The 15,968-nt window shown below is 41.8% G+C and overlaps 1 protein-coding gene across 1 annotated transcript in view; it reads right to left on the bottom strand.

Annotated features, from left to right (window-relative positions):
- SLC30A7 (solute carrier family 30 member 7) overlaps nt 1-15,968 on the bottom strand; it is a 156,563-nt gene that overhangs the window by 76,393 nt on the left and 64,202 nt on the right. The window contains exon 8 of the mRNA XM_069232181.1: nt 925-1,060. Coding sequence (XP_069088282.1) covers nt 925-1,060 — 136 coding nt within the window. The remainder of the gene's footprint in view (nt 1-924; nt 1,061-15,968) is intronic.

The following is a 15,968-nucleotide window of genomic DNA, read 5'->3' as shown; positions in this document are numbered from 1 at the left end:
TCAGTCTATATCAGTGGTTCCCAACCTTTTGACTTCTGTGGACCCCCATTTTATCAATACTGGAGCCCGGGGACCCCCACTGAATCATTATTGGAATCTGAGGACCCCCATTGAGTCATTATTGATAGTTGGAACCTAATATTATTAAATGTTCTGAGCAGCCGCGGACCCCCTGAGAAGGCTTCGCGGACCCCCAGGGGTCCCCGGCCCACAGGTTGGGAACCACTGGTCTATATTATTCTGCCCAAACCAAGATGGTGTTTTCCTTCTCTTCTAGAGTGCTCAATAAGTAAGCCGTGGGAACTATATTTAAGGCAAACTGAAAGGGGTGTATCACAACACTTCAAGTAGCCTTCATGCGTCAAATGGCCCATTGCACTTCATCCTCTAGTTTCTCTCTATTTTAATAATGTAGTTTAAGAGTTGAGCTCTTATTTCGTGACATATATTTTGGCTAGGGCTTATGTTTCTTGTGATTTATACCTTTGTCATGAACTGGTTGTTTGAGGGTTTTATTTTTTTATTTTTGCCTTTCTATGCTTTATTCTTTTACATGCTGGAGTTTTTCTATTCTTCTGGGTGTCAACTTCCCTTGCGCCACATTTTGTATGGTCAGCAGTTGTCACCAGACCTCACCTAACTTGCCCTCTATAAGATTAGGCAATGTGGAGAACCTTAAAGGCTTTATCAAGATAATGTAACGCCGGAACTCAAAGCAGCACTTATCAACTGCAAATATAAATAACATTTGTCACACAACATGACAAAAGGGAACAAAGAAAGGCAACATTAACAGAGGCATTACTGAAAGAAAAATTAGCAAGCATAAAAAAAAGGTAATGCACATCTCTGGTCTTCATCAATCAACCCATTTTATCACGTTTCCTTTTTGCTTCTTTTGTGAAGAATACTGTCCCCACTTACCTAATCCCAATAAGTATTGATATCAGCATCGAACATATTGGATCTGCTATCATCCACCCATAGGCCTGCATCAGAATTGCAGACACAATAACTCCTACACTGCCAAGGGTATCCGCAACGATATGTAGAAAGACACCTGGAATTGTGAAAACAAAAATGAGAACATGATCACTTTTCTGAAAGTAAATGAGCAAGTCTATAAATTATAAGCCTATTATAAAGTAGTGTTAGAATTTGATATGAGGCATTGTTATTTCTTGCAATGTCAGACTAGCATCTCAGAGTAGGAAGATTTCATACCTCTTATTCAAACATATGAGAAGCTTTAGGACAATATGTGGCAAAAAATACATGTCAAGTTATAAACTTTTTTACTAAGAAGATTAAACGGCATCAATCAAAAACCAATCAGCATGGTCATAGCATGGTGGATCCATGGCGATTACTATTCATTGTTAAGACCATAACTATTGGTAAGTAACTCTGTTAATTCGGTAAACGTTATGGAGAACCACCCAGGAGAGGCATTATGTCAAGAAGACAAAAGGGGTCCAGAAGAAATTTAAGCCAGAATAATTTTTCAATAACATTAATATTCAGGTACACAGCAGAGTTGGGTAGACGGCCAGCGATTGAGACGTCTGACACCTCCAGACCAGTAAGCATGTGGTACTTCTATAACGTGATCCAAGCCAAAAGGCAGTGGAGTGCTGCACAGGATCAAAGACGAGCATAAAGTTAACGAGTGATAGGAGAGGTTGTTGGACTGTGGATAGTAAACACAATGGGCCCTATCACAAGTTTGGCAGACGGGAAAGGCTGTCTGCCAAACTCCCGATAGGGTTACCGCCGCCTATGTCGAGACTTCCCCGCCGGAGTAATTAAGAGCTCCCTCCTAGGTCAGAGGGCCGAAATCTGGGTTTCCACTCGCTGGCCTAGCGGGAAACAGGCTACAGCATTGTCTCCGGCTCGTAATCGAGCCGGCGGCAATGCTGTAGCCTGCAGGGTGCACCAGCATCCTCGTAATGTTCACTGTTTGCAAAGCAGACAGTGAGCATTGCAACAGTGCTGGCCAGGGTGGCCCCTGCGCTGCCCATGCCAAATGCAAGGGCAGTGCAGAGGCCCTCATTGGACCTCCTGCACTCGTTCTCCGCCAGCCTTTTCATGTTGGTGCCAGTGCCATAAAACCACTGGTGGAGAAGGGGGTCGTAATCCCCATGGCAGTACTGCTTGCAGCACTACCCTGGTGGATTAGGGTCGCCACCATCCTCCAGACCACAGGCATCTGAGATTGTGGCAGAGCTGGTGGTTCCCTGGCAGTCCAACCACCAGGGTTGTAATGTGCAGGTTGGACCGCTGCATTGGCGGCTGTCCAGAACGCCACCGCGAGTGTCGCGGTCTATAGACCCGCCACACTCGTAATCAGGCCCAATGTGATATACAGTTCTTTAAAATGAAGTGAAGGCATTTCCTAACAAAAAGCGTTCCAGTGTACTCAAGTTCTCGTTATAAGTAAAAACAGAATGAATTCAGGATTTCTAGTAAAACCAGGGATAACATAAGCTTTGCCGCTTGCACTATACACTTGGTTATGAATTAAGATAAAAGATGGTACTTGCCTGTCAAAGAAAATCGCCACACATCAAGGAATGTAATAGGGGTGTGTCCTTGCACCCTACTTATTTAACCTGTTTTTGACCGACATGACCACGTCGCTGGATGAAGTAAACTCTCACCGACCACAAGTCGGAGAGCTACACATCTCAAATCTGTTGTATGTGGATGATGTAGTGCTCTTAAGCCAAACTAAATCTGGCCTCCGGCATCCAATTGATGAAATTTATTGTTACACAACAGTCAATGAAGGGTATTAACCCAGAAAAAAACAGATGTTATGGTTATTAACAAGAAAATAAAGGGAAATTCTAAAAGGTGCCCGCACAGCCTGCCACTAGAAAGTGTAACTGTGTATAAACCTTCGATTACTATTCAATGCAAAAGGCTCCTTTCAAGACCAAAAACAAGAGCTATTACGGAAAGGTGACATATTAACAACAGCCTTTAAAACTTTATACAGAACACCCGAGGGGTCCTAGTTTTGCACCTGTATTAAATGTAATCTTAGCTCAACACCACTAAATCTTGACATATGGCAGTGAAGACTTCAGCAACTGGGATGCAGTCCTACTGGACTCAATCACCTCAGAAACCTACAGATATCTCTTCACCTTACCCCAAACGCATCAGAAGCCCAGTTACACCTGCAATTTGGACTAACTAACAAGCAAATGCAAGAAAAGTTGTCTATTATCAATTGCTGCTACAGGCTGAAGATGTCAACGACCTAGTCTTTAAATAGGCCTTATGGGAAGTAATAGCAAACGGCCCAGGTACACTGGCAACACTTTACTTAGACTCCTGTAAAGTCTCTTGATAAAGGCAGGTCATACTTGAGAGGTATATATCACTTCCTTTTATTATTAGGAGAGTAAGAAACCCCAGCCAGCTACAGCAATTCTCAACAGACAAGTGAGTTGGAGTTCTCATCCACAATTCCATCCAGGCGACCACATGAATGTTCTACCCATCAAGAGTAAAAATTGCTTAATGTGTATAAAACATCACATCACCTCTGCCCCAATAATATGGAAACAATAAATTGAAAGTATCTACTTTGTCTAATATACTGAAGCTGGAAATTGAGTATACATACACAGGTGAACATATATCACAACCCATGAACTAAACCAAGTTTTTTTAAATATAATTCACAGATAGTCTTACTTAAAGTTTAAGACTTCAAACATAGTCTTTTAGTCGGAATGGCGTTTTTCTTATACAATGTGGTCTTATTCCAGAGCTTTCACATGAGTATTACTAAATGTACCCACATCTAAACTTGAATCAAGAGATACTGGATAATATTCAGCCACTCTGGTCAGATTCAAAATTTTGTGATCACTAGTTTTCACTGCATTTTTCAACAGCTTAATGTTCTTCAATGGTTGCCGAACTTGGACATAATATTGCATTTGCTTAGGGATTTTATTTTGATCCTGTCACCGACTTTCACATCAGTTTCCTTACAGCCTTCCTTGCATCATAAAAACCTTTCCTTCATATCATTTTCTCTCTCTTTTCACCCTTCTATTTTATCTATGTGATAATCCATTAGAAGTATTTTCTCACTCACCCATTCTGGTATCACTTCATTATTAGGAATTCTGCCTCTGAAAGTTGAAAGGGAGAGACACCAGTAGATGAATCCGGCTTGAGATGGTACTAACGCATTTTTTTTTCATGCTCCCAATCCACACCACATACTACCGCTTGCTGCAAGCACTCCTTTAATACTTTAATAAAATGTTCCACCACACCTTTACTCTCAGGGTGATAGAGTGCCGCTTTCTTGTATGTTATGCCGCTTGCTCTTAAAAACTCTTCCACCACACACAAGATGTGAATTGCACTCCATTAGCAGAAAAGAGTTTTGAAAGGAAAGATTCTCTTTCAAACAATCCCTCCAAAAAATTAATGAGTGCACCAGACTCAACTGAGTTCACAATTTTAATCTCTGGCCAATAAGAAAAAATATCTATACACAAACACTGATATATTTACCAGTTGTCTTGATCTTCACAGGACCCAAAATATCCGCAATATTCAACCATGGACCAGAGGATTGTTCTTTTCAACACCAGTGTCCTGCACTTTAACAAATTGTCACTATGCACACATTCTATACAATTTCTCACTTCTCTTTCAATCTTCACATCCATGCCCGGGAAAACAGTATCCTTCTTGGACTCTTTCCTTAGATTTAGCTATGCCCGTATGACTGGCATGAGAATTCACTACTATCTTCTTTCTCAAGTTATATGAGGTATAAATTTACTTTCTCTCATCATTAAACTATCCTCAACATTCAACTCATCCTTGACTTGCTAATATCCGCTTATATTTTCATCAGTCGTTCTTGGTGCACAGACCCTCTGTTATCTTCATAATTTTCTGTAGCATGAGATTGTCCAACAATTCTTTTCTCCACTCTTCCTCCTGTATGATTCCTTTAGTGACCAGGCAAACATTCACTTCTTCCTCATATTTTTCACCACCAGAGAAATAATTCTGATTCTGTCCTAATGTCTCCTCTGGATCATCCAACCTTGAAAGGCAATCTGAAAGCAAATTGTTGGCGCCAAGCACATAGGACATGTCAAACTCATATTCTTGAAGGGCAACCACCCACTTAAGAATACTATGAGACATCAAATCCATACCTTTCACGGAAAGGACCTCCCTGAGAGGTTTGTGATCGGTTTTGATCACAAACTTACGTCCACAAAGCAACTTTTTTTGTAACTTTCTTACAGCCCAAAATACTCCCAATGCCTCTTTCTCAATCACCAAATAATTCAGTTCTGCTCCTCTTAATCCTCTAGGCATAAGATAGTTCTGTCCTATCCTTTAGATTTTTGTATAAGAACAGCACCCAGGCCTTTTGAGCTTGTCTCAGTCATTACATAGGTTTCATCACTAGGTTCAAAACTTCCTACATCTGGTGTCATATCAAGATGCTGTTTAACGTGTTCGAACACTTCATCATACCTTTTACGCCAATGGAACTCCTTCCCTTCCTTAAGTAGATTTCTCCTTCGTTCTGTTTTTTTCAGCAAAACGTGAAATGAACTTGCTATAAAATTCAGCCATTCCTAGATATTTCACTAGGTCTTCCTTGTTTTGAGGTGCACGTTATTTTTTGATTGTCTCTACCAACCCAATTTTTGGTTTAATGTCAGTACCTGATACTATATGTCCCAGATATTCAATCTAAGTAACAATGAACTTGCATTTTTCTGCCTTTAAAGTCAGGCCAATATTTTTCCCAACCTTTTCAACACTAGATGCACCCTGTTATATGTTCCTACAGATTAGACCCATACACCAACGCATCATCCTGATAAATTTTAACACCTTAAACACCCTGAAGAATCTTTTCCATTACCCTTTAGAACACAGGGAGTGCTTAAATTAATCCAAAAGCCATTCTCAAATATTTGAAGGTACCAAATGGCATAACAAAAGTTGACAGCTCTTGAGCTGAGTGATGTAATTTAACTTCATGGAAAGCCGAAGTTAAGTCTAGTTAAAAAAAGTGATTGGCACCATTGAGCAAACACAACATTTCAGCATTGTTTGGTAGAGGATAGTGATCAACTTCTACCTCTTTGTTGAGTTTTCTAAAGTCAGCACAAAGAGTCTGGCTTCACCATTCGCTTCCCTAGACATAGCTACTGGTGACAACCACTTGGTAGCTTCAACCTCTTCTATAATGCCATTCTCTTTTAATTTGTTTAATTCAGCTTTAATACTATTTCTTACCAGCAAAGGGACGTTCCTCACTTTTACTACTCTAGGTAGTGCAGCTGACTTCAGTTTTATAAAGTGTTGATAATCTTTATGACATCCTAACTTCTGTGTGAATACCTGAGGGAATTCCTTTGTTAGCTCACTTATGTTTTCTGAGACCAAACTAACAGACAGAATCTGCTTAATTCTTACAGAGAAGACTTCTCATTGAGGTCTAAGTAGATATTCAAATCATGTTGATGAAACCAACTGATGAGTGAATCTTCCTTTCAAGAGACATAAACTTTTCCTGGAATAAGCCTGTCCTTAAATTTAATAGTTCCCCGAAAGTACCAAAGTATTTATATGAGTTCTCTGCCATATCCCTTGGGGTTTGATGTGGGGTCTCAATAATTTCACCCTTCCTTAAGTTTTTGTTCATAGAAGACCTTTGGTATAAGAGTTATCTTAGCACCTGAGTCAAACAGAATTTTGACAGGCTCATCATTAACATGAACAATTTCAACTGGGTCATCTGAGGAACATCCTTTTAGTTGTAGAATGTCAACCTCCTCAATGACTTCACCATCATCACAATCTATTTGTCTCACTTTCTTTAAGCCTTTAGCTGTTTTGCATCATTTCGTAAAATATCCCTTGTGATCACATTTTAAACAAACTACTTTCCATACTGGACAGTATTTGTTATTTGCAAGATGCCCCAAGTTACCATAGCGAAAACATTTACCTTGAAGGGCTTGCTATTTGTTGTGTTTTTTGAAGTTGTAGATGATTTTTCAGATATTGGTTTTTAGTCCACCATTTTGACCACACTACCGTCTCCTTTGTCCGTTAGGGTTGATTCTTTACGAATAACATCTACACAAGCCTTTGAATGCGCATGTATCTTAGCCATAGTGAGTACCTCCTGTAATGATGGACTATCCATTTGCCACATACTCTCCCTGGCTTTATCTACAGTGCACCCTAACATAAATTGGTCCCTCAGACGTTCTTCACTTGAGACACCAAAACCACAGGTAGCTGACAACCTGCAAATTTCAGTAATATACTGCTCTACAGATTCAAACTAACGTTGCATCCTCCTCCCAAAGTGGTAGCGTACTAATACCATGCTAACCTTAAGAAGATAATGCAAGTCAAGTTTTTTTTAAACAAATGTAATATTCATTCAAATTTGTTGCATCGTTATCAGATAAACCAGGGAGATGTTCAAAAACTTCTTGACCTTCAGATTCGAGAGTAGTACCACATACTGTAGAACAGTGACTAAATACCTTCCTCCATGTGTGCCACTGTATGGGAGGACCTCCAGAGGAAGTTAGAAAAAATGGATGTGCCATAACACTTACCATTTTAAACCCAAATTCTGCACAATACATAACAATATGTTTTAATACTGTAAGTCCTCTTACTCCAATTTTCAACCTAACACCCAAACCTCATATGCCTTTTTTCTTGGTTTGAAATACAATGTCATAAAACGACAAGATGTGTCTATCACCATAGTTAAATGTGTGATGACAGATATCCAATGCTATTTGACATGTATGATGACATACTCACAATAATAATATGTGCCGATAGCCACATATATTGTACCCCACAGCATCACAGGAGCTGACAGGTAGAAGGCACTAGCTATCAAAGTATGTGCCTATAACCGCATATATTGTACTCTCCGTTGTCCCACGAGGTGACAAGCCGTAGACATACCCTACTGAGATGTGCCTACTATTGAGGTGTGTTTATCATTGCATATGTTGTAATTGTACTCTCCGTTGTCTCACAAGGTGACAAGCAGCAGGTACTCACAATCGAGGTGTGCCTATACACTATGTATTTTCAGTACTCAGTTAAATTAAGTGATGATGCTACAGGTATTGTGATTTGCAGCCATTAAATTAAAGAAGTGCTTACCACCGATGTAGTTGTTAAATATTCACTGTCTCTATAATCATGTCACTATTGGGTATGATGTTTAATGCCTCTTCACACCATTCCGAGTATGTTATATAGCCTGCGATTGTAAATAAAAATTATCCCAAGCACTAAAGATGGCTGTTGCGCCATCTGGCATCACCATCTTCTGGAAATAGGTTTTGTTTCCTCGTTGTGGGAGCGTCACTTGCCTTTCTATCTTTGCATGTGATAGATGTAATTGGATGCATGCGCTAATGACGGACGGCTTGCTGAAGAATGTTCAGCTAGAGTCACACGTGGCTCTATTGTGCTTTGCCGACAGTATGAGATCTATTAACCGTAAGGCAAGTGTAATTTGTTGGATTACATATTAAAAGTTCTGTTTTCGGGCCTCACCGTGCACATCAAACAGGCTTACTGCAACAGTAATATCAATGTAGGTCATTCTACACCGTAGATTATAGCAGGATGTTATTGTAGCATTGAGGTTTCCATGTGAGAGTAAGATGTGTTCATTTACAGCTGGAGACTTCAGCAGCACGTCGCCAATGTAAAGTGTTTTGATAAAGGCAGGCCACGCTTGAGAGGTATATATTACTTCCTTTATAAAAAATTAGGAGAGCAAGAACCCCCAGCCAGCCACAGCAACCCTCAACAGACAACTGAGCTGGAGTTCTCATCCACACTTCCATCCTGGCAAACACATGAATGTTCTACCCATCAAAAGTAAACATTGCTTAATGTGTACAGAACATCACAACTACACTATAGAAGCTCTTGGGATACAACCATTATGGGCCCATCCAACATCCTAGATGGTTTTCAAAAGATCCCTTAATAGTTAAATGAAGAAGCTATCAGTTGTTGAGGATAAGGTTGTCCTGTCAAACAGATCACATAATCGGATGCATTAAATACTACAAAATCCTCAAACCTTAACAATAGCTTGAGTCCAGATACTCTATTTTTCTAAAACAAAACATCATGACTCATAAATTTGGATGCTTGCCCTCACTCATGCACAACTTGCCATGTCTTCCAAATACAGTATGAACCACCTGTTGCCTATGTAGTTTAGCCAAAGAAGACTTTGTTCAGCTACTTTGCATTTGTCATGAACTCTCAAAGGGCAGGAGAGGGTTTCCGAGAGTGCCTTTTAACCAATGTGGCATCTGCCACTGCAGACAAGCAATCCTTGCCTGTCTTAACTCTGCAAATACTATCCTGAACTGTCAGTTTATAAAATTCCGATTAACAGTTAATCTAAAACTGTAATGCTCTAAGATCAAGACCACACAGACCCTGTATATCTCTGAGTCTAGGAGGTTTTATGCTCGTTTTTAATTCACAAGTGTTTTTAGGTAATTCTACTGAGTAATCCATGTATGGTGTTTTACAATATTATTTTGTACATTGACTTGTTACTTTCAGCAATGGTTTTAATTAATTATGCATAACAAACTTGATTTGACTTGCAGTACACAATATCACATAGAAATGCTTAATACAAAGCAACCCCATTGTTAACACATACCGGTCTACAATCCTATAAACAGATAATGAAGAAAGTGCTTCATTTTTAACATGAAGTGTTGTGCAGATACAACAACTTCTCAATCAAACAAATCTCAGTCCTCCAATTAATGATTTTGGCTGGCACTCTAGGACGAAGACCAACCACTAGTGTAATGTGACAATTGCTCTGAAAGAGTTGTCTATTTGTGAAGCTCATGAGCAACAGCAGTAATGTATTTCATGCAAAAAGCACAAAACATTTTAGCACATTTTAACAGCTCCTCATGGAAGAATAGGTTTTGAGTTGGAAAATGCACTACTCACATGGCTGGGGCTGTCTGTCTGTTGGACAAAGGCCCTGTGGCCACCCTCACTCTGTGCGCAGCGGGGGACTGGCTGCCCATGGGGGATTGGAAACAGGTCTTGGCCACTGGCCAGGCCATGTGGCCAACCCCGTGCTGCACACAGCTGGGGCCTGGCTGCCCGCATGGAGTTGGACACCGGCCCCTTCCCCCGCTTATAGTAAATTAGCCCCACGGGATAGGAGCCCCATGTCCCAAAAGTGGCTCAGAGAGGAGGACCTAGGATCGCACTCCCCGTTTTAAAGAATTCTCCCCCATGGCCTGGGGTCCTCTGGGCCCACTTGTGGCTCGGGGTGGGGTGGAGTGAGAGGGTGATGAGGGGGTGGGGGGTTGTATGCCCCTCTCCTCTGTATTATGAATTTGGCCTGGGGATGTGATCAATAGGGCTAGGAGTGGCTCGGATAGGTGGGCCCCACTCACTCCCCCTTCCCAAATAATAATAAATAAAGACCTTGGGGTCTGGCCCACCAAAGGTCTCTAATAATTTAATTAAAAAAGAAATCCCAATGGTCTTTTTTTTTTTTGTTTAAAGCTGCACTCCTGCAAATACGAGAGGGAACCAACCCACAAGCGCCAGGGGGCAGGGTATGCCTACCCTGCCCACATATATTTTTTATTGTTAAAACTAAGGACAGGGGACTAAGCCCCTGAGTCCTGTAATGGCTACCAGAAAAATTATTTCTCGTGTTGCAGGCAGCCAGTCAAAGCACTTACTTCTGCAGGAGCTTTGCTCCAGAGAAAGCGGGTCGGCCCAAAGCAAAATAAAATGCCCCTGGGCAAATCAGAACACTTTAATTTTTTTTCAAATTGGGTATGCGAGAGTCCTGCGAACCCAACCTTTCAGATATTTATTATCTATTTTTTATCCTTAATTTCTGTAAAACTACTGAACGGATTTACACCACATCACAAAAGGCAAGCTCTCAAGACTGTGATCCAGCTATGGAAAATACATGGTGAAAACTTTTCATGAAGGACTAAGGCAAAAAATGAGAATTCTTCAGAAAATTCTATGAAGATTAGTCAACCGGCGCCAAATCTACTGACTTAAAAAAAAAAAAGAAGGTTAAGGTAACACTAAGTAAGGTGAATACGTCAGTGATAACATTAACATTTTGGACTAAAAAAGAAAAAACACAGAAATTCACCACTTATAGTTATCAGGGTTAATTATAACTTGTGTCCCTGCTAGGAGCAGCTAATGCCCTCATATGTTACATCAGGCATTACATGTCCTATGAAATCATTTATGATTAAAGGGGGCCTCTTGCGTGCGGATATGCACCTTGTGAAAAAGCAAAATGCAGTCATTCAAAGTGATGTTAACCAAAGACTTCAGTAGGATGTTCCATTGCCCTATGGTGTAGTGGGCGTAAGCAAACTGGGAATGACACAAAAGCAGACCACTGGGTGAAGAAAGATGGCTGAAAGCTCATTTAAGTATATTATTTTAGTAAAATCAAAAGGTCTTGGCTAATGCCAGACCTAAAAAAAAAAAGTGTTGTATGCGGCCACTGCCATTGTGGAGGCCAAAGGCTGTGTGCAGTGGGAGGTTGGAAACAGGACCTTGGCAAAGGATGTGAGCAGCAGCGGTTGACTGCAGGGTTGGGTACAGGATTTGGCGAGGCCCTGGCCAACTCCCTGCCACCCGCAGTGGGATTGGGTGCACCTGTGGCCAACGCCCCACTGACTACGGCCCAAGGTCCTGAGCAGCAGGGGAATTGGCTGCAGGTTGCTAAGGGGGCTTTGCGCAAGTTCAAGTTTGAATACAATTAAAAACACTGAAATTCACTGGAAAAAAATCAAATATTAAAGTAACTTTATAGTTAGGTGTTGTGACTGAGACACAAAATATTAACATTAAAAAAAAAAATAAAAAAAAAAACACAGAAATCCACCACTCATAATTTAGTAAGGCAACTTTACCTCACACCCCTGCATGCAGCTCTTATGACCTCACATATTATATCACTCATGACATCATCCAGTCATTGTGACAGTGTCCTCTAGGATTTGTGGATTTGAAATTACTCAATACGCTACACCTGTGGCCAATTTTCTACTACCAATCATGTGATAATCAACATAGCCTTCGACCACATGCTGTACACGCAGCATATCTGTCAAGTCATCCACATTTGGGGGATGTTAAGCTCTTTTAACTGGCATGCAACCACCTAACAAACATAATGCCTCAATAGACTTCAATATGGTCACCTCTTTTAAACCTTGAATACACTCCAAAAAAGACTTTGTACAGTATTCGCCTTAAGATAACCACCCCCTTTAAAGACTTCACATGCTTTGAAAACCACTGAAATGCCCTAGTTATTGCTAGCTCTGCAAACTTTAACTGACAAAACAGCCATGCAAACTGTAACTTGCACATCAAAGGCCAAAGGCCGTGTGCAACGATGACTGGTTGCAAGGCCTGGCCTTCAGCAAAGGGTTCAAAGACCTACGTGGCTAAACATCCGGATAGTTCTAACTTTTTAACCCTTTCAGGCCCACCCCAAAATGTATTTAAGGTCCATTTTCTAGAAACTACAGAACGGATTTATACCAAACCAAGCTAAGGCACTTTTCTGAGGAAAACACTACTTTCATGCTAGGTTTGGTGTAATTCCTCTGGGTTTTTTTCCTGCAGTAGACAGCAAGGAATCCTATGGGAATTAAACTGGGAAAAATAATTTGTCCGACACCCATATTTTTACCCCCTCCTCTGATGTATATGCCTGAAACTTGACAATCCCAGAAATAGTTACTTTTTCTACTTACTTATAACCTCCTACATAAGCTTAATATTCTAGGCCTACATGTGAAGGCGCTAAGTTGGTCAAATCATTCCTACCAATGAGGTCTCAAGTGGTTCATCTGTCGGTCTAGCTATCACAGCTGTGGAGTGCCCCAGGATTCCTTGCTCAGCCCCACCTTGTTTAACAACTATGTGTCACCTATGGCTAATCTCATTGCCTCCTTTGGGCTTCAATTCTACTCTTACACTGATAATACCCACAATAATCTGCGGTTAGAGGTTTGTCATTGACTAATTTAAATGTTGCCTCAAATGGGTGGCCCACTAGATGAATGAAGTCTTACTCGCTGGGAACCTCTCCAAATGGGTGGCCATGATGTTTGTCAACAGGTCCAGCACCCAGGTACAGAGTACGCAACTTGGGTGTGACTTGTAACTACATGCTAGTGTTTGAGACCCATATTACCAATCTAGTGGCTACTTGCTTAAACTTGCACAAAATGATGCGAAAAGATCATACATTTTTTGTGCCTATGTCAAAACCTTGGTACAGCCAGAGATTACTAGCCGTCTAAGCTACTGTAACACTCTGTTTCTGGGTCTTCTGGCATGCCTGGTGCAGCGCCTGCAATTAATGCAAAATACATCAGCCAGGATTATACCAGGACGTCCCAGATCAGACAGAATATCACAACATCCGAGTCATTTGCACTGGCTGCAGGTGAGTAAATGTGGCACCTTTAAGGCTCTATATTATAGCCATAAAGTGGTACATAGAGCAGGGCAATCAAATTATGACTGACCTGTTTTTGAATTATACCCTGCCAGGCAACTCTGCTCCTTCGCTGTGCCATCGGTGCAAGTTTCTAGGTTACACTGAAAGAATATTGGGGTTGAGCTTTCCTCCACAGAGCCCTTAAAACACACCTCTTTTGTATGAAATTCAATTTCACTCAGGATTGTTTCTCTGTCTAGCGCTAGGACACCTTATGGTACTCACATGCTTCCTAAAACTAACACAAACTTGTGATTGCAAATCCAAAGTGGGATTACCTTTTTTATTGGAAACTTTTGTGCAAATTCATCATACGGTACCAAAGTTACTAAGAAAATAATGCCTTTTCAAAGGAAACTCTGGCCTGTCCATAAATACTAAGTCACCATTGCAGAATGTTATGTACAGCCAAAAAATGGGGAGGGGTTTACCTATATTCCTGAACAAATGCACTTTTCTTTGGTCTTTCTCAGTAATCCGGTGTCACCAAGCTGCTTGGTATTTTACCACGTCTTATCTGAGCAGACGCCCGGCACACAGTACGATTTTATTTATTGCTGAAAATGGTATGGTTCAGAAAGACAGACATTTACTCTTGTAAATTTCTGAATGTCTTGGAATTCTAGGAGAGCACCTGAGAAGCAGCCATGGTCATAGCTTCCGAGAAGTACACAAATGAATAAATAATTGTGGCTTCCGAAATGTAGCAATGTCTTATTTCCATATGCATGAATGTAATGCATCAGTACACTTGAATAACGTCTGTTTTTGTTTCTCCATGGTGGAAGTTCTATCTGAAAACTAACTAAATTATGACGTCTAAAGTTTCAACTAGCAGAAGCAGAAGCTAGAGACAGGTAAGGCACCTGGGTCAGGGATCCAGCTTTACCACACACAAGTCGACCTTTTCGAGGGGAACCTGAAGAGTGGCACTCACCTCCCTCAAATCCCAGACCCAGTCCTGGAAATACATACCATTAGCAATAACAGGTAAAATTGCCCTCTCCAAGATTACAGCCCTCCCCGCCTATTACACTACTTTGCGAATGTCCCAACATACACACCCAGGACATTCTTTTGAGCACTGGATGTCAGGCCAGAGGACCGACTATGGGAAGGCAAGCGTCACCGGGTGGCCCCCACCAAACTCCAACTACCGGCGTGGCTGGGGGGGGCTCGGTGTCCCTTCTTTTGAGTTTTAGTACGTGGCAGCCCAGCTCCAGGGGGTATTACAGTGGCTGTCAGGGAAAAACCTGTATGAGACCACTACAGAAGACTGCCCCTTGCCTGAAGCCGTTCTTCGACAGCCACTTCTGCACTCTATTAGACTTCACCAGTCCTGGATGCAACTTGCATGGGTAGCCCGTAAGTACTTGACATAGGTGGTTCAACTAAGGGCCACGTCCTACCATACGTCACAGAGATTCCCCTCCAGGGGCTCCCTCATTTCCCAGGCACGTTTGCGCCCTGAAGACCTGTCCCATTGGGATGAAAGGTCCATCGAAATGTTGAGGGACCCATTTCAAGATTACCACCTACTGACATTCGATCAGCTGAGCCAAGATTATGGCATTCCCCCAGGCCAGTTCCTCCTCCACGGCCAGCAACTGGTGATGTGCCGCAGACTGTGCCACACAGCAGATGAGGAACACCCCCCCACTCATGCAGTATTACACACATTATATGTCATGGGAACTGAATGTCATCTGATTACTCGGCTTTATAAGGCGATCAAAGAGCACACTGGGACTTCCCATTTTTTTCATAGTGGCACCGGGGAAGACAACTTCAGGCGACCTCTCCACAACTCGGAATCAACCAGTGTTGACTCAAACAACTCACGATTCAACTGCCTTCAATACAAAATCCTACACCAGGCCTATTTGATGCTGATAAAAAGTAATCACAGCTAACCTCACATGCCCCCGATGCCACTCATGACACACTAACCTTGGTCACCGAACTCACACACCTAAATATGTGGGATGTGACAATCTTAGGGGTATACAAGAGGCCACCAAAACATATAGTGTGGACCCGCTACGCAGACTTAGTGGCACTGCTTGCTAAACAAGTGACTCCCTTACGATGGAGGGCCCCCTTACCCATCGCCCTTAATCAAATAGCAGAACCCACTTCTACGGTGGGGCAACGCCAAGAGCACTAATGTAGACTTTGAGGAAGCACACCATCTCCATTAATAGACCATAGCTGACACATGGCACACTATGCCAGCACAGTTCCGAGAGGAGCTATGGGAGCCCGGACGAAGAGCCCCCCCACGACTGAAGCATCCCACAGGTCCACGACGCCTTGCATGTGAAGAGAAATGCCCACCTTTGAC

Source organism: Pleurodeles waltl, chromosome 4_2, assembly GCF_031143425.1.
Source record: "Pleurodeles waltl isolate 20211129_DDA chromosome 4_2, aPleWal1.hap1.20221129, whole genome shotgun sequence".
NCBI classification, from domain to species: domain Eukaryota; kingdom Metazoa; phylum Chordata; class Amphibia; order Caudata; family Salamandridae; genus Pleurodeles; species Pleurodeles waltl.
Note: the sequence above shows the minus strand (reverse complement) of the source record. Positions and strands in the feature narration are given on the sequence as shown.